Raw genomic sequence first — 27,691 nt, forward strand, 5'->3', positions numbered from 1 at the left:
ATCTTACCGAAGACTCATAAGTAAAGATGGCGGAAATGAAGGCGGAATGCGCCAAGTATTAGTGACTGTGAGACTTGAGATGATTTTCTGGGAACTTTGAATAATGGGCTTACCAAATCTAACCGCAGAGGAGGAATACCTTCTTAGAAAGTTCGCTTTGTTGAAGAAAAGGGTATGACATCTTGCTCCAGTCCCATATATTTAAAGAGATTGTTATTGATTTGAAATTAAAGGATCTCAGTCTGAGGGCGAAGGTGCTTTATTTCATTCCAGAAAAAGGCACTGCAAAAGTCTAAAGAAAAGGTCGAAAATCCCAGCAGTATCAAGCCGGGTACGAAGCGTGGTAAGAGATTCAACATAAAGCTTTGATACTGTGTGTGATCAGGAAGTTAAATGACTTAGGTCGAGTTTAATTTTGAGACAACCTCATAATCTGAATCTTTTAGGGGTCTATCGCCAGTCTTTCGAAAGCCCCAGTAACTGAACAGGTCCATAGTCATATTTTTAAATCAAAATTTAAAGAATTAAGAAGCAGGTTCTGGCGCTTTAACCAGTTAATTTTGTTTCTTTAGCTAAAAGTTTTATTGTATGATTTTCAAGACTTCTGAAACCCTATCTAGATCTTAAATGAAAACAAAACAGCTTTGCAGGCCTTTAAAGTTAACGGAACCTTTTATGGAATGGGCCCCAGGTGTCCTAGGTCTCAATATGTAAGGTCCAGGTTTTTTAACCAGGTTTTTTAATGGAACCTTTTATGGAATGGGCCCCAGGTGTCCTAGGTCTCAATATGTAAGGTCCAGGTTTTTTAACCATGTTTTTTAATGGAACCTTTTATGGAATGGGCCCCAGGTGTCCTAGGTCTCTATATGTAAGGTCCAGGTTTTTTAACCAGGTTTTTTAATGGAACCTTTTATGGAATGGGCCCCAGGTGTCCTAGGTCTCAATATGTAAGGTCCAGGTTTTTCATTACCAGGTGTTTATTAGTTGTGGTAGCCTCTGGTGTTAATTATCAGGGAGGCCTATTTATACTTGTATACAATTATTATTATAGTTTTCAAATTAATGTCTCTCTTGGTGCAAAATGTAACCTCTATCGATTTATTTTAAGTGTGTGAGGTTAAAGTTTATCCCCCAAATTGTCAAATAAAAATAGTTTTGGAAATTTTTTCATTCCAGATGCTCCAGCAGAAATTAGCCATGATCCACAGGATGCAAAAGAGATTGCCAAGAAGCTGATTGCCTCAGGGGTATGTTAAATGTAGTTTACATCTGTTTCACCTCTAACTGGAAGGCCATGAGGGGGAAAGCTGTCAAAGACTAGCAGTAATTGAAACTTCATCATCAGTACAATTAATTAGTCTGAATCCTACATCATAGGACAAATGATCGAACCTTTATTTATCTATAGAAACCATGATTAACAACAGCATTTTCTATAAAATTTTGTTTACCTTAATCCTTTCTCTGGAATATAAATAACAATACAAATTTGTGATTCCTTAGTACCCTCAACCACTCTATGAATTCTAGGTTTATTTCCACCTGCCATCAGTCTGATAATTTTTTGAATACTGTTCACAAGTTGCCAGTAATTGGAATTCTCCTCTTAATCAAGGAAGTGAAGATTAAAAAAGATCCTGTCCATAGGGAGTTCAAAAGGGCTAAAGTAGGAGAAAGAAGACAGAAGGTAAGATAAATTTTAAAGATCATTTTAAACTAACATTATAAACAATAGGGAGCAGGGATAGCACAGTGTTTGTCTCCCACCAATGTGGCCTGGGTTTGATTCCTTGAGTTGGCTTTACATGTAGGATTTTCTCTGGTTTTCTTCCCTCCACAAACACAATACTCCAAATTCTAGTTCAATCTGGAAACAATGGACGAGAAGAGGCACTTAGTGAAATCTCCATTGTTAAATTCCCATTTTTTAAAAACATCTATTATTGACTTGTAGAGTACATTTCAAACTGTTTATTACTAGGTTTTACCCTTTTAAAGTGTTGGTGTTGAATGACGCACTCACCTGAAGGCCTAGGTATTACAAGTTAGGTTAACTATGTACAGTGTATGAGAATACCACGAGGCAAGTGTAAACTTGTGTTAACATACAGTATGTTTTGCTAATTGTTCATTTTGATTTTTTGATCAATATAGGATTTCTTACAGCAACCAGCATCCAACAGGAATGAGCAGCAGGTAAATATTGCTCAAGAGTATCGAATATTTATGATGAAATGTATTTTATCTTTTATGTGTTCCAAAATCACCTTGTTGCTCTCCCTTCAAATGTTTTTAGTTACCTTTAGTCCATGTTAGGGGTTTAAACCTTGACGAAAAGGTCCACAAATTTTACAGTCTTCAAACAGGTCATCTGTCAAGAGTGAACTTTAAAAATTGGTTGAACTGTTGTGGTTCTGAGTACTGTGGAATTTTTCGCAACGAAGCTATCTTTGGCATAAATGTCAATCATTTCATTAATTTTTATCTTTAGTGGCTAGATGACTAGCTGATTTGATGAAATGAATTAGACCTTAACTTTTCACTTTTACCATGTAAGAGATGTATATTATGTAATACATGATCCATGTTCTGTTTTGCTATAGGCACGTGCTGAAGCAATAAGAAATTTATATCACGAAAGGTAAGAATTTGAGTCAATTATAACTGTATAAGTGGCATATACTCCATATTTTTTAGGTCCTTTGAAACTTTCTATTTAGGTTTTTCTGGGCAATTTTTATTGTACACTGCTCTTTCAGAACTATTTATGCAAATGGTTGCTCAGCTTTAACCCTTTAACTCCCAATATTTCATTTATCTAGTATTTCTCATTACTGTCTACCATACAATTTGTGATGTTAGTTTGGAGAATTTGGAATTGGATCAACCATCCATCCCCTAATTGATATTTTTCTTTATTTTTATTACTTATCTGCTTTATGTTATACTGATAATGTAAGGAGAGATTCTCTCTTGGTCATTAGTAGGACTTAAAGGGTTAAGTACTCTGTGAGTACCTGTAGCAATGTTGTCATTGAAATGTTTGTTATATTTTTGTTTTTTTCTTTTTTGGTTTTGATTAGCTTTATACCTTCTTCTACCTCACAGAACAAGCGCTTCTCAGGAGGTATTTGTTTGACTTTAACTCCTCTTTATGAAGTTATGTCTTCTTGTCTAATGATGCATGTTTATTTGTATTCTGTTAGCCAATTTGATCAACAATCCTTTTGAAACTTGGTTATCAGTTAAGTATCTTGCAACTTGTTCAGTCTAAGTGTTCTGCAAATTTTCTTTATTTAAAAATCTTGTTTACCAAGGATACTATTCATTACATACATGTATATAATAAAGTATTGCAATCCCTTTTCTTGAATCATTTTCAATTTAGGACAAGGGTCAGGTCGAAGAAGTTGGTCAGATGATCAATCAAGAAAGGTAAAAACAGGCTGATGGCTTAAAATATCATGCTGTCAAGGACTGGCTTTGTTCTCTGTATCAAAATTGGTCAGTTTTTTTTAGAAGATGTACATGTAGAGAGTTTGAAACAAGGTTCATCTTGTTCTGTGGTGATATGCAATAAAATTTGAGATCTTAAAGTACATCCATATAATTACGCTTATAATTACAATACTGTCCTCACCACAAGGTGCTGGAATTTATAATCAACAATTTCTGAGGCACCCAGGAGTATAGTATTACTTAACTGCAGTAGACAACTGCTGTGGCACAGAAGAGCCAAAGAAGGTGGCTTTTTTACAATTGGTTTATTGTTATTTTGCTATCACAGTCACACTTTGCATGTTGACTGTTTGTATTGCATCCCACAGGGAAACACGATCTATGTCAATGGATATGGATTAACAGAAAAAATCCTCCAAGAAGAGTTCACTAAATTTGGTGAGGTTACATGTAACTCCTAAACCCCTAAGAGTTACTACATCTAATTTATTCTTGCATCATCACCCCTGAATCACACATTTTGGTCATGAGAATAATTCCAATGATCATCAACGTAAGAGACCCTTGACTATTAAACAAATTTAAACTTAATATGTAAAGTTATATTTCAAGCACTCCCCCTCTTCCAGCTTGATCCAAGGAAAAAAATAGGAAAAACTTAGCTACAGAAACTTATATGCTGATTTTTAATATTTTATGTTTGGTGAGCTAAGCTGGAAACTACACTAAAAGGGACCACTCAATGAGTCATATTCCAAGTTCATGATGGTATATGAGTTTTCAATTCCCCATGTTTGGGTCATGTCACTTCCATCATGTGTAATTCATGCAAATTGGAACCACTTTTTTATTCTAGAACATGTAGGATAATGACAGGTATGCAAACCTAAAACAACACTATTTACAAACAACACCAGTGCCACTGCTACCACTGACATGTTTATGTTATGCCATATTTCCTCCTTCCATTGGACAAACTGGTAAATCTTCGTAACTCGCAATGTTTTCAACCTTTCTGATTCTTCATCCACTTAACTTTGCTTCCACTACCCAACCGGGCACACAAAGTGTTGATGTTGTTGGCCAGCCAAGCTATCGTACTGCTTATTTAACATCAATATGCTTACAAGAGTTTATTATAATTACGACTGAAGGAAACTAATTGCGCCAAAGCCAGACAGGAAAACCCTTAAAAACTAGGAGGTGGTGAAAATGGGGAACATGTACCCCCAACCAACCAAGGCAGTGGTGCTACCCTTGGGGTTTTAGAGTATGCTTTGAATAACATGATGTACACAAGTAGATAACAGTTACTGAAGGAAGTATGCAAGTACAGATCTAAGTAAAACCTGATGTAAACATGACAATATTTCAGGAAAAATAAAAAACTAAATAAATAAATTTAAATGAAAACAAAACTGGCAAAATATTAGCTTATGCTAATTATAATTGTCACAAATTACATTTTTAGATGAGGGCCCAGGTAGTGGCATATAATTTCCTGGTGCAGAAATGAACATTGTGTTGGCTAGATCCCCTTCTTAGCCAATTGATATTACACAATTCTGAAATTTTTGTGCTACTCACTCTAACATGCAAGTGGCAAATTGGCTTTGCCCAAGATTGAACAGCAGCTTTTATAGTTGTGGTAAACCAGTATATAAGTGCCATTAATTCTTGCAAAATGAACCCAACTTGTTTTTCAATCAACTGTTAGCAGGAACAAAAACCCTTTTTTTTTCGTTTTAGTAATTCTTTCTATTTCTCTTTTCAGGTAAGGTTCAACATGTTAACTTTGAAAGAGAAAAGAGGTACAATTGTGTACTTATCTGTCACATCAGTCATTTTGAGTTAAAAAAAGATCAGTTTTAATTTGATTTCCTTGATTTCATCTAACACAACTGATCTCGATTATGACAACAGTTTTTCAAAGCATTTTCCTTCATATTTCTGCCTCCTCTTTATCCTTTAACACCTGTAACTTGGCTAAGGGACTGGTCATTACTTATTGCCTATAGAGGGGATCGGAGGATTTTGGTTGTTGCACAATAAATTTTACCTGACCCCCATCACACAAAGTGCTATTAGTGTTCTAATGATCCCCACTCATTGGCAGTTGTAATTTTCATGATTTCCCCTCCCATGGCAGCTGAGGCTATGTGCAAATACCAATGTTAAAAATCTATGCTGGTGGTACAAAGTTAAAGCCTATCACTTTTAAAAAGGACTTTTACCATTGTTATTTCAATTCTATCTTGAAGTTCTCATTTGATGTTGTCTCTAATGTTTTTTTCTTATATCTTCATAGCCAAGGTTTTGTTACACTAGACTCCTGTGAAGCAGCTGAAAAAGCAGTTGATGAGGTATGCAGAGGAGAGAAAAGCACATTACTGTTGCTAGTGACCTTGACCCTTTCAATCCCAAGATCTCATAAGTAGTTCTCTTTACTGTCTTCCTATTATGTTAGTGCGGACAATTTGGTATTGGATCAGCTATTAATCCCCTAATTTATGTTTTATTATTATAGTAGATATTTTTCTTCATTCTCATAACTTGTCTTGTTTTTGAGAGAGAGAAATCCAATTATGTGTGTATCTAAGTGATTTTAATTTCACTGACTGCTGGGAAGCCTAACATAATTTTAAACAAGGCGACAAAGCCAGAGAAACGAGTGGATATTTACTTTTGACAAAACTAACCTTTTTACTCTACACGGCGGCCTTCAAAACTTACAAAATTAGCCGGTAACATGGGAAAGTTGATTTTCAAGGTCTCCCTTTTTTTTCAGATGAATGGTATGATGGTGTCTGGTGTGCATATCAAAGTAGCTTTTTCGAGGAGGCAACCCAACATGGGAGACACACAAGGATATCGAAGACCTGGTCTGGGAAGCAGAGGTTAGATTTGTCACAATTAACTAAGGTTCTTTTTTTAAAAAGACGTTAATTGTTTCATTTTGTAGCAATCCAATGAGTCTATATTTTGATCAAAAGGGGTAAGCTTCTAAAGAAACTGTGGTGCTGCATCGGTAGGAGAGTATAGCAGGTAATTTAGTGTTAACAACTGAGTTGAAAACGTAAATTGGCCTCAGTTAAGAGATAAAGAGCTGACGTTTCGAGCATTCGCCGTTCATCAGAGCGATTGAAAGAATTGTGGGTTGTGTGTGGGTTTATATGCGGAAAATGGAGCTACGCTATTGGTGGGAATAATTGGCGACGAGCAAACAAGAATAAATTAGTTGAACGAGAAGCGCTCGTTGACACCGTGGGGATTAAAAGTGCCGATTTGGAAGGAAAATTAGATGTAAGGAAAGGCCGCAAACTTTCCTTGCATCTAGGCTGTTCAGAAAGCTGCAAAACACTAGAACAAAAATTTATCTTCCAAATCGGCACCTGGTTCATATGCGTTAGGCGATTTGCGTAAGTTGCGTGAGACCTAATGGTCAGATCAGAAATGTGTCGAAAGCGTCCTGTGATTTCGATGGTTCCTTTTTATATTTTGCAGATTCAAGAGGGCACAGTTCAGGTTTACAGTCGCGAGAAGCTAGAGAAATTGTTTCATACGACGACCTTTAGTGTTAAATTACATCAATAGTGATATTCGATAACGAATAGCTGCTGTACCTATTCCGAGTGGCAGTTCATAATTTTTCAACCATGATAAGTATATGAAACCGTTAAAAGGGCTGATGCAAATATTTCGACTTAGTCGTTTGGGTCTATTATCCACTTTGGCTTATTTTCTAGCGAACAGAATTTTACCTAGAACCTTTGAAATATTAGTTCACTGAAAAGCATTAGCTCTTCAGATTTGATACAGACAGCGTGAGCCTTTTTTTCATATCATCGTCTTGAACGCCCCGGTGGTTCCAAACAGTACCTAAGCGGTTAAGCCTTTTTCACTATCGAGCTCTCTGTAGGGCATCGGAGCGCGAGGTCTGACCTTTCAACTGCTCTAGGGTACACAGTCTTTTTCCGCGTCCCAAGCTCGTAACAGAGCAAATACAATTCTCTTAAGAGGTTCAAAAGTTTGCGCACCAGATAGAGAATTAGACTGTCACATGTATTATAGGTTATCAAGATGTCTGTAAGGAACCTTTAAATTATATATTTAATAAAAGCTTTAACGAACAAGTAACTGAAATTAGTGTGGATGTTAATATCACCACGAAGACTCTCTTAAAACTTCGAGTCCTGTAACTGCCTTCATCTTTGAATAACTTTGAATGGCCACCCTGGGCGTTCTATTCACCGACTGGAGTTTTCCCCATCAATGTAAGGTTTTGAGAAAATTTCTTTAGGTGAGTGAAATTTTTTTCAAGTCTTTCTCTGTGTCATTTCTGGGTGATTGTGGGTTCTTAGAAAATCCATACTTTGTATGTTCTCTTAACTCTCTACACCCTAACATCAGTATGTGCATTCTCCAACCTGTTCTCTATACATTTCCTGAAGTGCTGACAAGGAGAATTTCTTCAACAATCAAAAGTCTCTTTAGTTGTATATCATTTCCTTTATTCTCGAGACCTTCATTTTTGATTCAAGGGTAAAATTGTGAGGAGAAATTAGATGCTAGTGACTCTTAGGGGTCAAAAGGTTTAAATTAAAAACAACCCTCTCTCGGACTCTCAAGATACCAAGAAATGGACGAACACTCGATTGCAAAAAAAATTAATTTGCTAGAGTCACACCTTTAATCAACTAAAAAGGCCATAACGACATTCTAGACTGAAAACAGACCAGATAGAAAACATTCTTTTAGTACAACGTTAAGAAACCACGACAGTGCCCTATATACAGCTTTGTTAATAATGTGGCCGAAGATATAATTATAAAAGCACATCCTCCTTGCATGGCGTTATTACACTTCGTTCTTTGTGGGAATGGGGTTTACAATGATACTTTCAATACACTCGAACACGGTGTGAATATCTTGATCGGCGTTGATGTGCTGCGCAGACTCCTCGTAATACTCCGCAATCTCCTCGATGTAAGCCTGGTACTGAGCTATTCGTGAGTTGACCGCTGATTCCACGTCTTTCGGACTCTGATAGGAGGTAAGAACATAATTTACTACATGGCTAGCTCCAATGCCGGGCAAGGTAAAGAAAACCATCTGTTCTGATTGGCTTGCCGAGAGACCTTATAGTGGCTTATCTTGCTTTCGAAGAATTTTCTCCGCGGTCAAGATGGCTGTAAATTTGCAAAGTTTTTATTACCGTGGACTGATACGATGCCAAAACGTACAAAAGCAATCTGGTCAATAGCCGATAAACGGCCAGTATCGAGCTGTTGGCGATTGGCGATTGGCTAATTATACCTGCATAACGGGAGTAGATCTGGGAACTCTCGATGGGTAAGGGGGTCCAAACTTTTATTCAGAAAACACAGATTTCTTTTTTTTAACTAGAGCTTCAAATACGAAAAATTTTGTTCCCGAGATACGTAACTTTTAAATACTTTAAGTTGTGTGTAATAAGCTATCCTGTCGTTGTGATAATTTTGGTTTCAGGTAACAAAGAAACAAAGAACCCCACAGTGTATGGTGGGGGGGGGGGGGACCGGATCTACTGCGACCCCTCTCCCTAGGTCTGTCACTGTAAAATTCGAAGCACCGGTTACTCTTGTGATAATGACGATTAGTACAGCAATAACATATGCTGAAAACTTACCGTGTGCAACCTCTGCTTTACTTCGTTTGTGCGAGGTGGATTATAAATTAAGTGATACCTGAAGAGGAAAGAGACATCCCATTAGACTTGCCTTAGTTGCTGAATCCTCCCTCATGGAGGTTGTGTCAGTACGCGAAAGCTAAATTGTGCCCTTTTAGTTTTGCGACAAAAGATTAGCATTTCCAAATTTCGGTATTTCACTGTATTCTCCATTTTGACCAACAACAAAAACGAAACGGCACCGAACAACACCATAAAAGGATCAAACAGAAATATATGCGATGAAATTTATTAAATAATAATAAAATACCTCAGTGCCATTAAACCTTAGGACAAATAGGAGACGAACTTTGGAACGGTATTACGGAATTACACCCACCTTTCACCTGTGACTGGATCTACACTGCGCAGAGTCAATCTTTCAAGAATGGTGTCAGTTGGAACGTCCATAAAAATCACCCTAAAATATCAAAAAAACCGCTCTAAGAAATATCGCGAAGCTAATAATTCGGAAATATTCAATTATTGCTCAATTTGCCTTATGATTAATGTAAAAACTTAGGCAACCTGGACTCTAGAACAACCATTGCACAGATATAACCAGTCGTGACCATACACTGGCGTTTTTCAGCGCTGCAAGCTGTATCCTTGTTTAAACTCTGCGTTCTCATTAACACCTTTTGAAGTTTTTTTTGTTTTTACGAATGGCTGCCGTGATTACTTTGGTTTGGTTTTGTGACACTTAATCTAAACGTGCAATCGAATGGAGCCATTACATTCTGTCTTATCTAATCCTTCCGACCCTTCCAACTCTTCCTAATCCGCCTTATCCAACAAATCCGATCAGTTCTCCCAGGCCACTCAATATGGTCGCAACAAGGGAACATACAGAGTTTCCGTGATGGTTGGTATTTTCATTACCTATTTGCTTCATAGCCAGCCCTAGCCAGTGACTCTGCCTGTTCTCTTGTCTTAGGAAAGCCATGAATGACCCAGCCTTTGGTAACAGCATCCAACTGGGCCAGGCGAGACTTGAGTAGTTGTAGAACCAAATCATCGGGTACTGTTAGGAAATTAAAAAAAAAAAAAAAACAAGTATGAACATACTATAGGACATAACTTGGCCGTACATGGTGACGAAATTTATCTGAAAGCGTTGATTACGAGGAAAGGGAAGCTATACTCATGGTTGTTCCTCCGAAAAAAAAAAACAGGAAGATCCACCAGGCTCGTGTTCAAACTTTGTGTTCAAACTTCACGAATTGCTAGTTCCATGTTGGAGATTACTTTATTGGAGACAACCTTAATATGCTTGTCTGAGTGACATCATTCCAGTTTTGCACCTACCCAACATGTGCCGATCAATATACGGCCTCACTGCTTCACCAAGTTTAGAATCATCTACCAACGATTGTTTGATCAGCTCTGTGCAAGAAACTAACAGAGAAATAACATCAATGATTATGCTACTGTATTAAGTAAACTAAACTCCGTAACCTGACTGTGCTGAGTAAATGGAAATCGAAGTGTTCACATCTAATTTCATCGCAAAAGTGCTTCTAAATTCATCAAAATTCTTCTTTGCTCCTGTTTGAGTCCACGAAAAAGGGTAAAAAACAACTATGTAACGCTTTATTAACTACGACCCGGCCCAGGTTTACGCAATATTCACTCAGGGTTCCTCTTTTCCTGCAGATACATCTCAAGCCAAGGGCAGTTCGAAAAGCGAGTTGTTTGTTAAATAGAATTTTCTGTTGTTCATCTTAGTTCAAAATATAAATGAAATTTTAATCGTTTGTCTCATGATACAGTCATAACAAATTGTAAATCGCACCGTTTCGACAACTATACTGCTGGTTTCAAAGAGAAGTATTATTGTTTGTCTCACAATGTGGTCACTGCGGATGTGGATTGCAACGTTTCGACTGCATACTGCTAGTCTTCTTCACGCGATGAGGTCGATTGAGCACGCGTCACCTGTAAACTGTTGTGCTCAGCTGCGACACAACTGATTGAATCATATTGGGCGTTCAGTATTCTCTTACCATTAACAAAGCCATATTTACTGGCCAACAGTTCCGCCTGGACACTCTTGCCACATCCTGTTGGGCCCAGGAGAATCAATCGTGGGGTATGAGGGGCATTATTTCGATGATTCATCTTTAGATAGGACAGCACTGAAAGAACACAATAGTCAAGGCTGTTGAGAAATCTTAATAAATGTAACTCCTTAGAGCAGTAGATGTTCATTGAAAGGTTGGGCAGACCAGCCACTGCAAAATTGGGTGGTCAAACAGACTCTAAACACTTATTTTGTGTATAAAGTTAAAAGTAAATAAAGTGCATACACAAAAGGATGCATTGCAATAGAAAGGAAGTAAACTAAACATTAATTATCATTATCTCCTGACCGGATCTCTCAATAATAATTTAGCCAGTGTACATCCATCCCTCACTCCTAAACAATGATAACTACTCAAAGGTAAAAATGTTACATGTACTTGCTGTAATCTGCCTTACTTCACAACTTTTGTTGATAAGTGAATGTAAAACAAAACTAAGAACATTGATTAAATTACTCCTCTGCCTCAGCTACATCTACCACTGGAAGTCAAAATGTGTACCTTGTGAAAATACATCTGCTTTTGGCTGATCAACGTTTATGGACTTATGAATCTTCTCGAAACATATCAAGATTCCGTCAATATGCCTAAAAAGAGTAAGACCGTGTGAAACAAGAGTTCTTTTGACAATAATCAATAACCAATCAGATCAAATGTGAACAAAGCCATGAGCCAATGAGAACCCAAATTAAATACATGCACAGCTTGCATGCAACTGGAATCATACACAGGAAAATGCAGGGGACTAGACACAGTTGGTTGTAATGAGACATCTGATTGGCTTAGAAGGGGGAGCGAGTTTGTAGACCAATCAAAAGCAAAGTAAAGCAATCCCAGATTACTCTCAAACCTCAGTCCAAATTGGATTTACCAAAAATTTAGAATTTTTCTGTTGACGTGCACTTGCTTTTAGAAGTAATTACCTGTGGTACTCCATCAGTCTCTGAATCATGACTTTCTCTGAGGATTTAGAGTCTGGTACAAGACGCTGCACAACTGCTAGGTCACTAGGTGGGTCAAATGTCGAATGGTACACATCTGTTGAGAGAAAATATTAAAAAAAAAAACTGAAATAAAATCTCAAAAGGCCTCTAAGATTTCAAAACATAAAAATAAAATAAAACCAGAAGAAGAAAACCTTTTTGCAAATGTTTTTGCTGTTGTTCAGCCCATGCCCTTCTAAGGTAATCATTTCTTATTTACAAGTGTTTCAAAGATAATTTCAAACTCTGTAAGACACAGTGCTCAGATGACAAAAGACTTTTTGACACTGTTACTTCCAGCCTTACTATTAATATAATGTCTCTTTGTGTTGACTACGTATTTCATGACTTCAAGCCAAATGTTTTTCTGTCCAGCCCTCCTACTCAATCAATGAATACCTATTAACCTCTTCACTCAAAAGGGGTGATCAACCAGAAAAGTCTCCCTACAATATCATTATGTAGCACAGGTAAAGAATGGCAAAGATGTATGGCAAGCGGCAAAGAAATTGATTCTGTATTAATGAAAGTGAAATGGTTTATACGCAGTATATTTAGAATAGCTATAAGTACTTACCACCAGTTTCTGGATCAATTCTTTTCCCCATCACTCTTTCTATCAGGACTGTGTCAGGAGCCTCCAGGAGAACTATTAAATAAAATCATTAATCAATAATTAACTGACAATACCAATATTAAATCACTACAAATTTATCTCCCTCTACATAAATGCAGAAAAATTATAATGCTGTTTTTACAACTTTTTGTATTACTGTTCTATCACTTTAATTAGTTTCCTGATTCATTTTCCTTGTTGATCTGTTGAAATTGGCTCATTTATAAAAATCAATACCATTTACTTGGAATTAAAAGTATACATATGCAAAATTTAAAAAAAAAAAGCCATCTTTCTTAATAAAAGGCACAAACAGCACCAACTTAAAAGTGTAATCATTGGAAGTAGACAGTATTCACCAAAATGTCTTGGGTTGATTCCCTCTGCTTGAAGTGCTTGGGCCTACAAGTACAAGAGAGATTTTTTTTGCTAAGAAAACCTTTTTGAAATAGACATATTGTTTTCTTTAAGAATTTATTTAAAACCTTTTAGTGACAGTCATGTTACATTAACATTGACCAGGGAGGAAAACAAATGTATGCTTACTACATGTAGAATATGGTTAACTGTTATTATTAAATTCTCTCAGTCACTCTGATGTGCTATTATAATTAATTATCTAAATCAATCTACGCAACAGAGCATAATTAAACCATTTAAACGTCAAACCTGCTCTCCTTGTACTGTGATAAGGCTTCTAGCAACCAGCCCTGAGAGACATGTAAAAATGAAGTAGAACTTTAGTTTTTATTCATCCTTTTGAATCCTTCAGTACTGCCAAGATCTCATTAGTTATTGTCCTTACTGTCTGCTATACAATTCTTACGAAGTGAGTTTGGAGAATTTGGAATTGGATCAGCTAATAATCCCCTAACTGGTGTTTTGTTTTTTTGCTTTTGAGATTTAGCAAAAGTACAATGGTAATAATTTTTCCTCTCCTGCTGAATACTTGTGAACAAAAACTAAGAGAAAAATAAAATTTTTTTTTAAAGACAAATATGATGACTAGCAAGTATAAAACAAAAGCCATGGTGACCATGATTAAAACTGTTATTTAATGATTCAGCTAAAAGTGACTTTACCTTACTGATGCAGTCTTCCTTCTGTAGTCTTTCTTTGATGAGACTGACCCAAATATGAGTAGGTACCGTCTAAAATAAAAAAGTGATAAACATTATATTCTGACCTCTGATCTGAAGAAGCACAAAGTATATCATTTCTACTAGCCCTGAATGGACTTCAAACTCCTGTACATAAACAATTTTCATTTTGAAGTTCTTTTGATTACCATTATTGACTTGATTACCATTAACAACTGATAATTCTGAAAAAATTACATCCCCATCCCCAGTTACTTAATCCTCTTTGTGCAACCGAGTTAACAGACAACAATTAAAAAAAAGACAATCTATTAAAAGTTTCAATTTAGAGGCTTGGAGCATCAATCGCATCTCCTTTAAAGTTCACAAAAAAATTTAATGTTTACCAATTGTTCTAAATCTATAATTTTGATAAAATGATTTAATTTCCACTAAATATTAGGACAGTAGAAAAATAATTCATGACATTTAAAAGCAGAAAATTTGCATTCAAAGACTAGAGATTTGCTTTGTGTTAAATCACTTTGTTGTAACAAAGAAAGTCTGTACTCAAGCCTAATGGCCCACCTGACCAAAGTTTTTATACTCCTAGTTGGAGAGAGGCACTGTGAGAGTAAAAGTGTCTAGCCCAAGAACACAACACATTGACCTGGCCTGTACTCAAACCCAGACCTCTCAGCCCAGATTCCAGTGCACTGACCATTAGTCCACTGTGTCTGACAAGTTATCCACAACTAATCACTGAGCTCATAGATCTCCTAAACCATCCATTTTGAAAGAAGTGAATCATTACAAACTAGATTAAATAAAAAGTAACACTAACAATACCTCTTTTGCTGATATGTACTCCTGAGCCTTAAAACAAGGGAGACAAATCATATTAGTCATTTTAAAAATCTACATGGTTAAGACTAATTTAAGAAATTTCCAGTGTTTTAAAATTTTTAGTCAATCCCACATAACACTGTTCAGAGTAAATCATTTGTTCTTTGTGAGAATTCAATAAAGTAAATATTTCATATACAACCCTGAGCTGTAAGCCAGGTGGATGCAAAATCGGTTACAATTCAATTACCTTCTTTGCTGATTTTGAATCTGATTCTGCCAGGAGATTATCAAGTGTGATATGGACACAGTCAAAATGTTTTGCTGCCATCACAGACTAAACAGGAAAAAAGCTAATAAATTAACCAATTACATTAAGTTAAACATATTTTTTCATCGACTGTTGTGACACTAAAACCAAATGAAAGGCTAAAAGTAATCACAAAAACCAGTAACATTTTAAGCATTACAAGGAGCCAGTGAGATCCCAAAATTAACTAATCCAACCTATTTCAAACGTGAAAAAAGGTGTATGAACAAGTCTAAATTGTTTTGAATTTTGCATCTGATTGTTTCACCCTTGATTCCCATAGGTGATTAACAATTAACTTCTCCCCATAATATCTGAACATTTTCTTGCAAAAAGTGACAAAAACTTGTAAGGTCAAAGTTTTTATCTTGATCTAACTCCAAATTCTTGTAACTAATTTACAAGGAAATGTCTAGCAGCTAGAGGGAAGAATTAACAATAAAGGGTTGAGAGGCACAAGTCTTCAAGACCAACCACAGAACCAGAAAAACCTGAGCCAATGCAATTCTTGATTGCTTTTGACATTTGATTGAAAACTTCCCCTATATCTGATTGATTTAAATTTTTTTTTTTTTGGTGACTCACTCCCTATGGGAGTCATCATCATCTCCCCTTCCTCATCTCCTCCATGACTGTAAAATGACTCTGCTCTATGGGACACTTAAAGGCTAGTTTCTACAGATAGATACTTCTTTATTTCACCAGAGATCAACAGTTTGATTATAAAGAATAGATGTAATAAAAAGTGTGTAGGTCTCAGGGTTAATTACCATTTTCTCAAAGGAGGCCTTTCCACATACTAGCGTGGGGTTATCATAACCTTTCAAACATTGCAAACCCAGTAGAAATCAAATGTAAATATGAACTTACCATTGTTCTCTTTCCTGCTGCTGGAGGTCCATGAATAATGATCTGTGGAACTATATGATCATGAAACAATAATCTTGAGTGCAAAAGTGATACAATATTTGATTCAAGTAACATTAAGTAGAAAAACCTTTTTATTTCCTCTTAATATGCTGTTCCATCCATTTTTCCTCTCCCATGAGAGGTCAGTGGAAATCTTAGTAAGCTATTGGGTTTCAAATGCTTTTAGCATCTTTAATGGCAAGCTATTTGGTCATGAGCTTTAAGTCAAAGAAAAAAATCAGTGGGGGCAACACAAATTTTTGTATGATAGTCCTATAGTTTTCTTTAAACTAGAGAGCAAGTTCTAACCTTCACTTTCTTGTTCCAGAAGACCTATCATATAGGTCAGTGGGTCTGCAGGCTGTTCTATTATCAGTTTTGTCAGAAGGGACTAAAATACAAAACAAAATTAACTTCAATGTATTCATTTTTCATTAATTCCTCATTGCATAACCTGATGGAAAATATGTTGTATACTTAACCCTTTTACTTCCAAGATCTCACTAGTAATTCTCCTTACTGTTTGCCATACAATTCTTATGATGTTTTTTCAGAGAATTTTGTATTGGATCAACTTATAATTTTCTATTACCAGTAATTCTTTCTTTATTCCCATCACTTGTCAGTGCTTGATGTTGCATTAGATATTGTAAAGAGAAATTCGGTCTCGGTCACTCACGGATTAAGACATCTGGGAAAGCTTCTCATGCTCAAAGATGTTATGTGACTTAACAGTAATAACATGGTATGGCCCAGTTGGCAGAAACTCTGACTTTGTACATGAGTGTGTAGCTGCAAAGTTGCAGGTCAGGGTATTTCACACATACACTAAGGTCTCAACAAACCAGCCCAACCTTATGTGCACTTCCTATTTCAAGGAAAATGACAGAAGCAATTAAGTCTCACTAGCAATTACCACTGATATACGGGTTTGTCTCATGACACACCAATTGTAAACAAGCTGATGATACCGTATCATTGCAGCTACTGGGGAGACTTGGTGCATGAAAACTGTTAAGGCTGCGTTGAGCAAATGAATTTGAGCTTGATTTTCAAAATTTCGCACTGTTTCAATGTTAAAATTGTCATTGTGAATGATGAAGGGAGGTCAAAACGTAAACATTAGTGAATATACAGAACCAAATTATGCCTACTTTAAAATCTTAGGCATAACTTTGAAATGACTTTTATTTGGAACACACCCTGGCCTAGAGGCCCATCAAGAGTTCAGCCCTGACGTGAAACAGAAGATCTACTGCTCTTTTCAATAAGATCTCAGTTACTTAGGGGTTTCAGCGACCAGATTAACAGAAATTGGTCTCAGGATACTGATCCGGGCTTGTTCGGTTAAACTCTAAGGCATTATTTGCCGATAAAAATAATATGAGAATTTGAATCTTCGACGCAGTCACGAACTTTTACCAGTCTCTCACCTCATAAATCTGAAAAATACCATGTTTTTCAGCATAATTTGAGAATTCAGGTGGAATTAACAATGGTTTCTTCGTTGCATCCATCTTGAATTTTCCCTCTCAGTTGCTACGATAAACAAGAAGAGCCTGCAGTTCCTTACTCCAGCAGCACGGATTTGGCGTCCATAGCAACTGTGCGGATATATTCATAACTCGCGTTACAACAGATGATCGCTAAATGGAAGGTCATCGAAAATCATAAGATAATTCCGTGAAATCTTTTCTTATAGAGAGGTTATAATCTGTTCAAAAGGTATGTAATTGTTTTCTTAAAAGTAATGAACAAAACGTTTTTGAAAACCGTCATGATTTCGACGAAAGTAGATCGCACTTTTACTTCGCGTATTTCGCGCGACCTGATATCGGGTTTACAAGCAGAGTATGCTACAATCTGAGATACGGACTACAGAAGAGGTCTGTCGATTTTAAGGCTGTCTTTCTATATTTGAAGATTCAGTTTGTTTAGGCTAAGTTGTGAATAATGTGGAAAAAAAAGACGGGAAACCTAAGGAATAATTTTGTGGAGATCATATTTCATGTTGGCTGTCGCACATTCATTTTGCTGTGTAAACAAATATTCTTTTGTAATCAAAATCAACAGTAATCTGGCATGCAGTTAGAAAGAAACAAATATACATTTTTTTTTTAATTCTTACCTGTAAAACGCTCTGAGGTTGAGCGAGTAAACTTAGAATCTAATTCCAAAAATGTTTTGTGAGGTCGTGAGATGACCTGTGTAAACAATGTTACCCCGATCTTGAGCAAACAATGGGTTTCAATTTTCGAAATCGTGTGAAATTACGCCCCGCTGATCTCCCCTATATTCCGTACTCTTGGTAGTTTTAGGGCTAAAAGAAAAATTCAAGATGAGCAAGGACTATGTTACGCTGGGTGTTCAACGAGAATCTCTGATAAATAATCCTCTTCTACAAAAGGTAACAACCACTTTACATGTATTGCCTCTTTTTTGTTTCTACAATCGACAAGAGTTATCAGGGGTCATTTGAGGGGGAGGTGGTGTACAGCAGCTTGCAAGTGATAAAATGGTTGAAATACTAGTGCAAGCTTCAAATACCCAAACAAAACGTCTCAAAGTTTTTTACTCAGACATGCTCATTATTTCCCTTAGGATGTTCAAAGAGGGTTGGGGGGGGGGGGGGTGGATGGGGTAGATGCAATTCAGATCTTAGCCTGAAGTGTTTCTTGGGAATTTCCTGTAATGCAAATTGTGTTATTTTTCCTGGACACTTGGGCCATATTTCTATGTGATCATCTGCATCATCCCAATCATTCCTGTTTTCTAGACAACTGAGACAATACCAGCAATCATATGGAAAGCAGCCTAAAGCATAAACTCTGTTCAGTGTAGAAATTTCCCTTTGTCATGTTTTTTCTTCCATTTATTGTGCCTGGTTTCCTGGTGATCACTGCATTACCAAACTGCATTATCATGGAGAAACCAGAGCTTTTTTTGTCAAAAGGTGGAGTGGTGTTGTGAGGATTTCATTATATCATGAGTATACCTAATGTAAATCTTTTGCCATTATTTCATAAATCACAATTTCTTTCAAGTCTATTTATACAAGCAATATAATACTTTCTAGTCTGAACTTGGAAGACCACTGCGGCGTTGCTTTACCCTTCCCCCTGATGGGTTTACTTATGGAAAGCCAAATGAAGGAAAGGACAGCGGTGCCGCTGATGGTAAGTACATTTACACTCCACTACTGAGCTCTAGCTTGTTTACAGCTGTCCCCTACCCTCCAAAGAAAAATTGGGAGGGTAGGGGCGAGGCTGCACAGAGGTCATTAAGCTCAAAATTTACCATAATATTTTACTCTCAAAGGTTACACTTTATAAGTTATATAATCATTGTTGCATTGTTATACTTATTCAGTGGTTACACTACAAGTGCATTTTTTTCTCTTTTAGCACTTGTATGGAGGTCTGCCCCACTGGCTCCCCTCTATCTTAAGGAGAAAAAAGCTCCAAGAGATTTTATTGGATTAAATAAAGGTGCAGTTCAAGCCGGCCTTACAACAGCTCATGAACATTTTCAGTACCGTGCCACACATGACATGAGGAGGAAAGACTCTGGCAATGAAAAGACATCATTGAAAGTTAAAAGAATCCCACCTACAATGGTCTTTGGTATTCCTACAAAGTATGTTTAACTTATTGAAATAAGGCCATATCTCAAAATTTAACAAAACATAGTCAGATAATTTTTGGTTATGTTTTAAAATGGGAAAGCGATAAAAGCTTGTGTTTCTTAGATCACTTTTTTCTGTTATTCGACCACTCACTATAATCCAAAAATGTAAACCTGAAATTATGGAAATGGTTTGTTATGTAGGTTGTTTATAATTATGAAATAGCTCACAAAATGAGTAACCACCTCACATCAGAAGTAGTTTTTTCTCGTTATTAATAAAATTCAAATTGTCTCTATGTAGGCCTTCCACTCCAGTTTATGATCTTCTGGGACATAAATATCAGGACCGCTGGATAGAAGAAAGACGGAAAGCTGAGGGAGCAGCCAGAGCAAGGCAAGAGCAGAAGGTATTATGCACAAATGAACAGTTTTCTGTGTTTTTGTTTCAAAATTGTACCTAAATTCTTTAAATGTACTTCCAACTCCTATTCTGAAGCATACAGTAAACAGCTCATAAATTTAGGTTCTAAGTATAAACTTAACGTTATGCCATCAAGTTGACCAATTTTTTGTTGTTTTTGTTGTTTTTGTCTCCAGAGACACGTTGATAAAACCATCTATGAGACAAGGACTTCACTGCTTAGAAAATACCAACCCCCTGTGGATCCATCTCCACTATGGCACATGAAGAAGTTTGAAAAGGTAATTGTTTAAGTTTGTAATATATAGTTTACTGTGACACTAGTACATACACTGCATATGGCCTTTCCTTAATCCTTCTCAGCTTATTATTGCTTCACCAGACTGAAACATTCATTCAAATTGAAAATATTATAATTTTAAGTTACATTTAACATTGATGAGTCTGATTGATATAATGCTCATTTAGGTTAGCATACAGCCAAAGAAAAAACCAAAAACTCTATGAACTGCTAAAATATTTTGAGGCTCCATTGTTTTCTGAAACTGACAGTATTTTAAAGTTTTTCATTATGAGAGTTCATAGATGAAAACTCTCGACAATGAATGATATGGCAACTGAAGCCTAGAAAAAAATCAGTCTATGAGCAAGCCCTCCTAATAATCACTACTGGACATGCATTTGTCTTCCTAAAGAAAGATTTGAGATGAGTCTGAAAGAGGTGTGGCATTTGCTGTGCTACACGTGGACCCCTTTCAGACCTGTTGTCAGCATATATCGCTCAAGGTTTCAGACTTTCCCACAGGCAAACAGAGTTTTTACCCTTTTTCAGAAACAAATTTCAAGGACTTTTCCAGGACTCCAATTGATTTCCCCATGACTCTAAATTTCACCTTAAAGCCTTTCATTCCCAAGATTTCAAAATCAATTCTCCTTACATAAATTGTAAATTTATACATTACTGAGAATGTAAATTCTGAAAACTTTACTGCTCAAGATCAGCAAATTTCCAGTACTTTCCAGGACCTCCAGTCTTTTTCTAGGACTTTCCAGTGCTAGAGAAATGTCAAATAAAATAACAGAACTTTCCAGGTTTTTCAGGACCTGTACAAACCCTAGCAACACTCAAAACCCTAGGAACACTCATGCTGGAGTGCTAAAAATGAGTACCTACTCACTGGAAAGCTTGCAAGGAACATTTAACCCCTAAGAGTGACTAACATCTAATTTCTCCTTACAACATCACTACTACATCAAACATTAAGGTCATGAGAATAAAGCAGATCGCCAACTGAAGAAGCTATTGATTGTTGAACAAATTCTCCTCATCAGAACCCTACAAAATGTCTACAAAGTAGTATGGAGAATATGCATACTGATGTTAGGGAGTACAGGGTTAAGGGACCTTTTACAATAAGTCAGTTAATTTGTCTTGTTATTTTCTCCTGAGTCAATAAACAATTGAAATTGTCTCCACAGATCCCAGCTTATCTCAGCACCTTTAGATCAGATCAAGCTAAAGATTCTGCTTTCAAACACCATGCAACAGACAGCACCTCACGACAGGGAGTTTTTGGTCATGGAATATATGAACCTGCTAAGAGCTAAATACCAAAACAACAATTTTCATCACGTTTAACCTTTAAAAAAAAAGAGTGGACAAAACATTTTTAAAAATATTTTAAGTTATGATTCCAAAGATGACTTAACCCAAGAGTGAAAATCAACTTTTTTTTTCCATCAAGAATCTCCTAGAAGTTTTTTGAGCATTATTGTTTTATGATCACTCAAAGTTTTGTGCCTGTAAGGACTTGGAAAAAAAAGCAACCTGGAACCAAAGAGCTCTTTTCAGATATGAAATGGTAATTTTATTAGCACATACTGAAAAAAGTGCAAATGAATTTTATTTGTACCCTTTGATTCTCAATCGATAATCTCAATAAGTAACAGAGTTACACAAAGTCTGTTGCTGCTCAACATTGTTCACTGAAAAACAATTATTTTTCCTCTTGCAACTGTTGTTTACAAATAAAAACAATTGATGCACATCTTGCCTTTAATAAATGTTTTGTAAATACTATCCACAAGAATAAAAAAGATTGAGAGAATGAATAGATTTCCATGTATCAGGCTCTCATGAGTAGACAGCTCTACAAGTCAGATACTTAGTTGTAAAAAAAAAATGGAACAAGAGGCATGTTTTATCCAGTCGATAAGATTGCAACTGCATGCTTTATATAAGTACCATTATGTTCAACTATCACTGCTCGAATTTTGCTTTCTTTTGAGATGGTTCTTGTGAAGTCTCTCCCTTGTCTAATGCTTTCTCCTGTTTCAAAGGTGATTTTTTGAAGTATGAAAATAAAGTTCCTTTAATAGGCTTTTCTTGTTTTTGTGTCCTTAAAAAGAAAAAAGAAATACCTTAAATTTTACAGCAGCAACAACAAACATTTCATCAAAAGCCAGTTACCAGCAGTCTATTGCTACCAGTTTAGCTTACATGCAGGCTCCCATGTTGGGGTTTTGCCTCACCACTTCTTTTCTGGGCACAGTCACCTGCATTACACCATCAACAGCTGCTTATGAAAAGAGTTATTGAACACCCTGCTGCAATCTTGCTCAATTGCAGTAGGGACACTTTTGTTATTACTCCCAAAAGCTTGACCGAAATGTGAACTTTATCTGTTGTAAAAAGCACTCACATAACAAGATTCCAGCCTCTTCTACTTCCCCTCCCCAAATAATTTTGAAAACAAGTGCTGCTTTTCTTAATGTTTCTAGGATTCTTCCCAACACTGGAGAGGGAGAGAAGTACTGTTGACTACAAAGTCACTAGCTCAGACAAAGGGCTAATGCTCAAAACATCAGCTTTGTTACTCTTAACAGTGGCCAAATTGTGTTATCAACTCAGTTGATAATTATACTAAATTACCCAGTTTTTGGAATGTGTTCATTTTAAAGTATTTTGTCCTAAGTGTCCCAGTTTTGTTGAGGATTGAAACAAAAAGAAATAGAAGAAAGTTCTTGGTAAAACTTTTGTAAAAAATATAAATCACTGAATATGTAATGGTGTTACTTACAAGTCAATTGGCTTGATGCAGTCTGGTGATTTATTCCTAGAATTATTCACAACTGTAGAGACTGGATGCCACTCCAAACAATCTTTGGGTTTTACAAGGTTTAGAGCCTACCATAGAACACAAAGTAAATTCTGTTAAAACTAGATAGGGCTTACTGATTTCAAGAGTACATTTAAATTTCTCAATATAATTTTCAATGGTACATAATTATTTGGCACCTGTGAATTACCTTTTGCCACGGAACTTCTCCAAAGTCTAGCCAGCGGCCAATCTCTTCTTCCCCCTCTAGAATAGCCTTCAAACAAGAAGAGAAAAATATCAAGTAGGGAGATTATCAGTTGATCCAATACTGAATTCTCCTGACTAAACTCCAAAGAATTGTATGGTCGATAGCAATGAGAATCACTAAATAAAATGAGATCTTGGTGGTGAAAGGGTTAAGATGCACTGATTGTACTATGGACACAGGCCTTGCCTCCATAATATAGCTGTGAAATATATGTGTATTCCAGTAAGGTAGTAAACACTGTAATCATGATACACGATTGTAGAATCAAATTCATAGTAACAACTGTTAAATGGAAATTCCAACTTTAAGAGATAGTCAGTTAACAAGCTGATATCAAAAATGTAGTTAGTGATTCAGAGAGCCTATACCCAACCACAAGACCACTAGCTGCCTTTTAAAATCTAAGTACAACTGATTTTGTAAAAAAGCAAGAATAAAAACTTCTGACTTTCTTTTAGTTGTAAATTAAAACATATTTTCTTTATTGAAAAACTTGGTTGAATTTGCTTAATTTTGAGATAAAAGGATATATACTAAACATTACTCACTGGCATTCTGTTGTGCAGCCATCTTAGAGATGGAGATGAATCCACTGTGATGATAGTATAAGAAAAGAGTTCTTCATCTTCATTACCACTTCCCTAGCGACAAAATTAAAAGAATTCTGACTTGCATTTCTGCTTTCAATTCCCCCTCTTTAACATTGTTCATTCTATCCCAGATAAAGTTTCAGGCTAGTTAACCCCTTAAAGCCTAGGAGAGACCAGCATCAAATTTTTCCTTACATAAATACTGCTAAATCATTCATTGGGATCATGAGAATCACAAAAATGATCACCAACCTAAGAAGCTCGGATTGTTAAACAAATCCTCCTTGAAAGTACCAAAGGAAACGTAAAGAGAAGTATAGAGAATATAGATACTGATGTTAGGGTGTAGAGGGTAAGACAATAATTTTTCCCTTACCATCACACTGCTGAGAATGTTATAGAACTTTTAATATCTAGCAGTGACTAGAAATTAATTTCTATACAGCCAATGAATCACATACATTTGGTGGCTTCCAACAATCAAACAAGCCTGCCATGGTTAAGAGACGCTTCTCTCCAAACTGTGCGTCTTCTTCTGCTTTGACTGCTATGGATTCCTCTGGTTCCTTTTTAATGTGAAAATCTTTCACATCTGTCTCCTTTTCATTATTGTTTTCTCCTTCAATCTCTGTCATTGTTTTGTTTTGTACTTCTATCTTTGTGTCTTCCTTGAGGTAGATGTAGTATGGCTGTTTCTTTCCTCCCTTCAATGTCTCCCACTCAAAGAATCTGTTGATGAAAAAAATTTTACTTTTAAAGCACTAAATATTGGTCTGAATTTATTCTATGAAACACTTTTCTAATTTGAGTCCAAAATTATCAGAACAGTATTATTTATTAGGTAACAAGTAAGCCATAGCTGTGTCTTAACAACAGTCCTATTTCCTGATACTTTCTAATCACATTATATGGTATAGCTCCTGGAAGATAGGGTACATGGGCATAATTGGACATGTCAATCACATCCATAAGAAATTTGGGGCAGCAGCTAGGTCTGAATAAAATATAGTCAGTAATCTGGTAAACACTTTTTTAACCCTTTCACCACTAATGGTGATTGGCATCTAATTTCTCCTCACAATATCACCCCTGAATCACACAACAAGGTCACAAGAAAGAAGGAAATGATCACAAACTAAAGTAGCTCTTGATTTTTCAATAAATTCTCCTTGTCAGGACCTTAGGATATGTATGGAGAACAGTAAGGAGAATATGCATATTGATGTAATGTTGTAAAGGGTTAAAAACAAGAAAAAGAAAGAAAATATTAGGTAACCACTCCACTTTGGTTCAGTTACTTACCCTTCAGCTAAAACAACGCATCTGTTACCCTTCTCTAGAGGAGATTTGAAAGATCTTTTGTCCAACAGAGTATCACTACGAGCATTGCTCATATTGTAGGTGAACTCTTTGGGATCTCCACGGTGCCATGATGGAATTAAACCCCATCTCATGGGTTGAAGAACCCTTTCACAAGGCTCTTCTGATGCTAAACTGTTAAAATGTTGACTTGACAGTAACACTGGACTAAAAAATAAGAAGGCATTCATTCAGTTTATCAACAAGATAGATCTACAACTACATGTAACCTAGGATAACCATTGGCTTAAAATTAAAATTATAGGTGTTGAGTAATCTTGACTTACATCCTCTCCCGGAGGGAGAAACATTACTTTTGGTTGCTTCATAGTACAGCACCAGGATAGGCAATGGCCAGATAGGTCATGGGGCTGGACTACAGACTTAACTTAAATCAGTTGGTGTTGTATCACAAATCCTATGATCTGATAGGCTAAGCTGCTCAATATCCAATTTATGATAGTGAGTTGAGTGAATTATGGTCAAGTCACCGACAGTTCAACTTGTCAACGCCAAGAAGTAAAATTGAGGAGGAACATCGACGAGCTAGTCTTCAATCCAGTACAACTTATTAGAAGTTAAACATATAGAAAAGTAAAAGATATTTAGTACATAAACAATTTTTTCTCTTCATTAAAAGGATGTCAAGGCAAATAAAGCAAGGTGAATATTGCCAATGACCAAAAAAGACACAAACAAGTTCTTGTGAAAAATAAAATTTAAAAAAAATAAAAATGGAAATCAAAAGAATTGTTTTTTACTAAAGATCCTGTCTAGAAAGCCAACTTTTCTGAAAAAAATCTGACCGATTGACATGATGAGTCTTTACAGTGTTGTTGTCACACAATAACTCCTTCGTGTCTGAAGCTTTTATTGTCATTGGCAATGTTTACCTTGCTTTATTCGCTCTGAGATCCTTATAAACTTTGTTGGAAAAAAAAAATTGTTTTTTCACTAAAGATCTTTTACTTTTCTATATGTTTAACTTCTAATAAGTTGTGCTGGATTGAAGACCAACTCGCCGACATTTCTACTCAATTTTACACGTCAGCGAGTTGGTGTTGGCAAGTTGAACTGTTGGTGACTTGACTAGATACCAGTTAAGTGAGTAGCATATCAGTCAGCAGTTGTAGAGAAAAAAAAAACAAGGAAAACATGAGTCTGTCTCATTGTTCAGTTTTTGACAAATGGTAGATTTAAACTACACTGATTAGATTACTTGAGTAAGTATACCATCAATCTACATAATGCTGATCTCTTTTGCAAGAACTTTAATTGTTCATTGAAGAAGGAAGCAGATGTCCTGCAGAGTAACCAGGTATGTTTACCAGCCGCCAGTTCTCATACTTAAAGCCCACTGTCTGACTACAAGAGAATTTACTTAACTCTAAAAGTCAGTTTAGCACTGTGCCTAATTTCATTAAAAACTGGTGATAGATGTTTGTATTACGTGCATTTTGTGTGGGTGGAAGGGTGCAATGGCCAAGGTAAAAATGTGTCATGGAATTAGTTAAATGACCTCAAAGGATCGGGAAGATACGTTTTAAGTATAATACAGTACTTCAAAAACACAGATTAACCAAAGCAACAAAGTCGATGGGCTTAGTTATGTTGTATCCTTGAAGCTTCCTTTCTTGTTTCGTCAGAGCTTAACAGAGCTCATTCAACAACAGACATTCCTTGCATTTTTAGAATGTATCTTTTTCAAAACCCATTTAATCATCATAAACAAAAAACAAACTAATTTAGTATGTCATAAAAACTTACGTGAAGGATTGCGGACTAATATTGTGGGAAGGATAGTATTTTCCTCTATTGAAGCTACCATCTCTCCAAGCCGGTTCCTGGATCTGACCATTCTTTCCTTTGAATGTGCATGCCTTCGGGAATTCATCAGGAGCAAGGGTACTGAATGACAAAAGAAAATAGAATCTTAATCACTTGTTTGTTCGGAAATAACTTCACTTCCACGAATCATCTATTTTTAATATTGACAAATTTACATACATACCAGGCCGTTCTCCCACACATTTTGAGCAAAATCACCCCAAAATGTGCCAAATAGTGGATTAAATAGTTTCCTACAATTCAAGGGATGAAGGTAACTGCTTCTAAGAGTTAGCCTTTGCTCTCCTTTTCATTAAATTTTGGCGCGTTTTATGCCCGTAGGGTCAGCGGTCTACCACGAAATGCTTCCTTAAGCTTTTTTTTTCGATTTCCTTTCGTTATGCTCCAAAAGTGCTCATTAAACCCAATCACTGAAAAGTAAATTGCTCATGGTAGCTCAAAAACACCAGGCTGTTGTTAGATTCTATAGCCAACTTGATCGAGA

The 27,691-nt window shown here is 36.2% G+C and overlaps 4 protein-coding genes across 4 annotated transcripts; 2 read left to right on the forward strand and 2 right to left on the reverse strand.

The window, feature by feature from the left end:
• The first annotated feature begins 3 nt into the window (after window positions 1-3).
• On the forward strand, window positions 4-7,590 carry LOC131796035 (negative elongation factor E-like). Its single transcript, XM_059113691.2, has 13 exons — window positions 4-172; window positions 274-343; window positions 1,177-1,247; window positions 1,616-1,687; window positions 2,155-2,196; window positions 2,604-2,641; window positions 3,084-3,127; window positions 3,389-3,435; window positions 3,828-3,897; window positions 5,234-5,270; window positions 5,768-5,822; window positions 6,248-6,356; window positions 6,964-7,590. Exons 1-13 carry the CDS (start codon window positions 104-106, stop codon window positions 7,032-7,034), a joined length of 795 nt encoding a protein of 264 aa, XP_058969674.2. The 5' UTR covers window positions 4-103; the 3' UTR covers window positions 7,035-7,590.
• A 384-nt stretch (window positions 7,591-7,974) lies between these two features.
• LOC131795991 (adenylate kinase 8) lies at window positions 7,975-17,523 on the reverse strand. The gene is made up of 17 exons (XM_066165744.1): window positions 17,427-17,523; window positions 16,303-16,384; window positions 15,955-16,004; window positions 15,025-15,111; window positions 14,778-14,804; window positions 13,932-14,000; window positions 13,512-13,559; window positions 13,209-13,251; window positions 12,811-12,882; window positions 12,174-12,288; window positions 11,752-11,837; window positions 11,173-11,304; window positions 10,475-10,564; window positions 10,049-10,190; window positions 9,507-9,587; window positions 9,128-9,185; window positions 7,975-8,502 (listed from the first exon to the last, which is right to left on the reverse strand). The coding sequence occupies exons 1-17, from the start codon at window positions 17,508-17,510 to the stop codon at window positions 8,317-8,319; spliced, it is 1,452 nt and encodes a 483-aa protein (XP_066021841.1). The 5' UTR covers window positions 17,511-17,523; the 3' UTR covers window positions 7,975-8,316.
• A 79-nt stretch (window positions 17,524-17,602) lies between these two features.
• On the forward strand, window positions 17,603-21,923 carry LOC131795999 (cilia- and flagella-associated protein 77-like). The gene is made up of 7 exons (XM_059113648.2): window positions 17,603-17,718; window positions 18,306-18,400; window positions 19,070-19,169; window positions 19,398-19,629; window positions 19,922-20,027; window positions 20,218-20,322; window positions 21,521-21,923. The coding sequence occupies exons 2-7, from the start codon at window positions 18,332-18,334 to the stop codon at window positions 21,647-21,649; spliced, it is 741 nt and encodes a 246-aa protein (XP_058969631.1). The 5' UTR covers window positions 17,603-17,718; window positions 18,306-18,331; the 3' UTR covers window positions 21,650-21,923.
• Window positions 21,924-21,928: 5 nt separating this feature from the next.
• Window positions 21,929-27,620, reverse strand: LOC131796426 (abasic site processing protein HMCES-like). Its single transcript, XM_059114014.2, has 8 exons — window positions 27,371-27,620; window positions 27,127-27,267; window positions 25,303-25,527; window positions 24,462-24,729; window positions 23,959-24,051; window positions 23,351-23,416; window positions 23,122-23,228; window positions 21,929-22,440 (listed from the first exon to the last, which is right to left on the reverse strand). The coding sequence occupies exons 1-8, from the start codon at window positions 27,388-27,390 to the stop codon at window positions 22,302-22,304; spliced, it is 1,059 nt and encodes a 352-aa protein (XP_058969997.2). The 5' UTR covers window positions 27,391-27,620; the 3' UTR covers window positions 21,929-22,301.
• Window positions 27,621-27,691: the final 71 nt, after the last annotated feature.

Source organism: Pocillopora verrucosa, chromosome 4, assembly GCF_036669915.1.
Source record: "Pocillopora verrucosa isolate sample1 chromosome 4, ASM3666991v2, whole genome shotgun sequence".
NCBI classification, from domain to species: domain Eukaryota; kingdom Metazoa; phylum Cnidaria; class Anthozoa; order Scleractinia; family Pocilloporidae; genus Pocillopora; species Pocillopora verrucosa.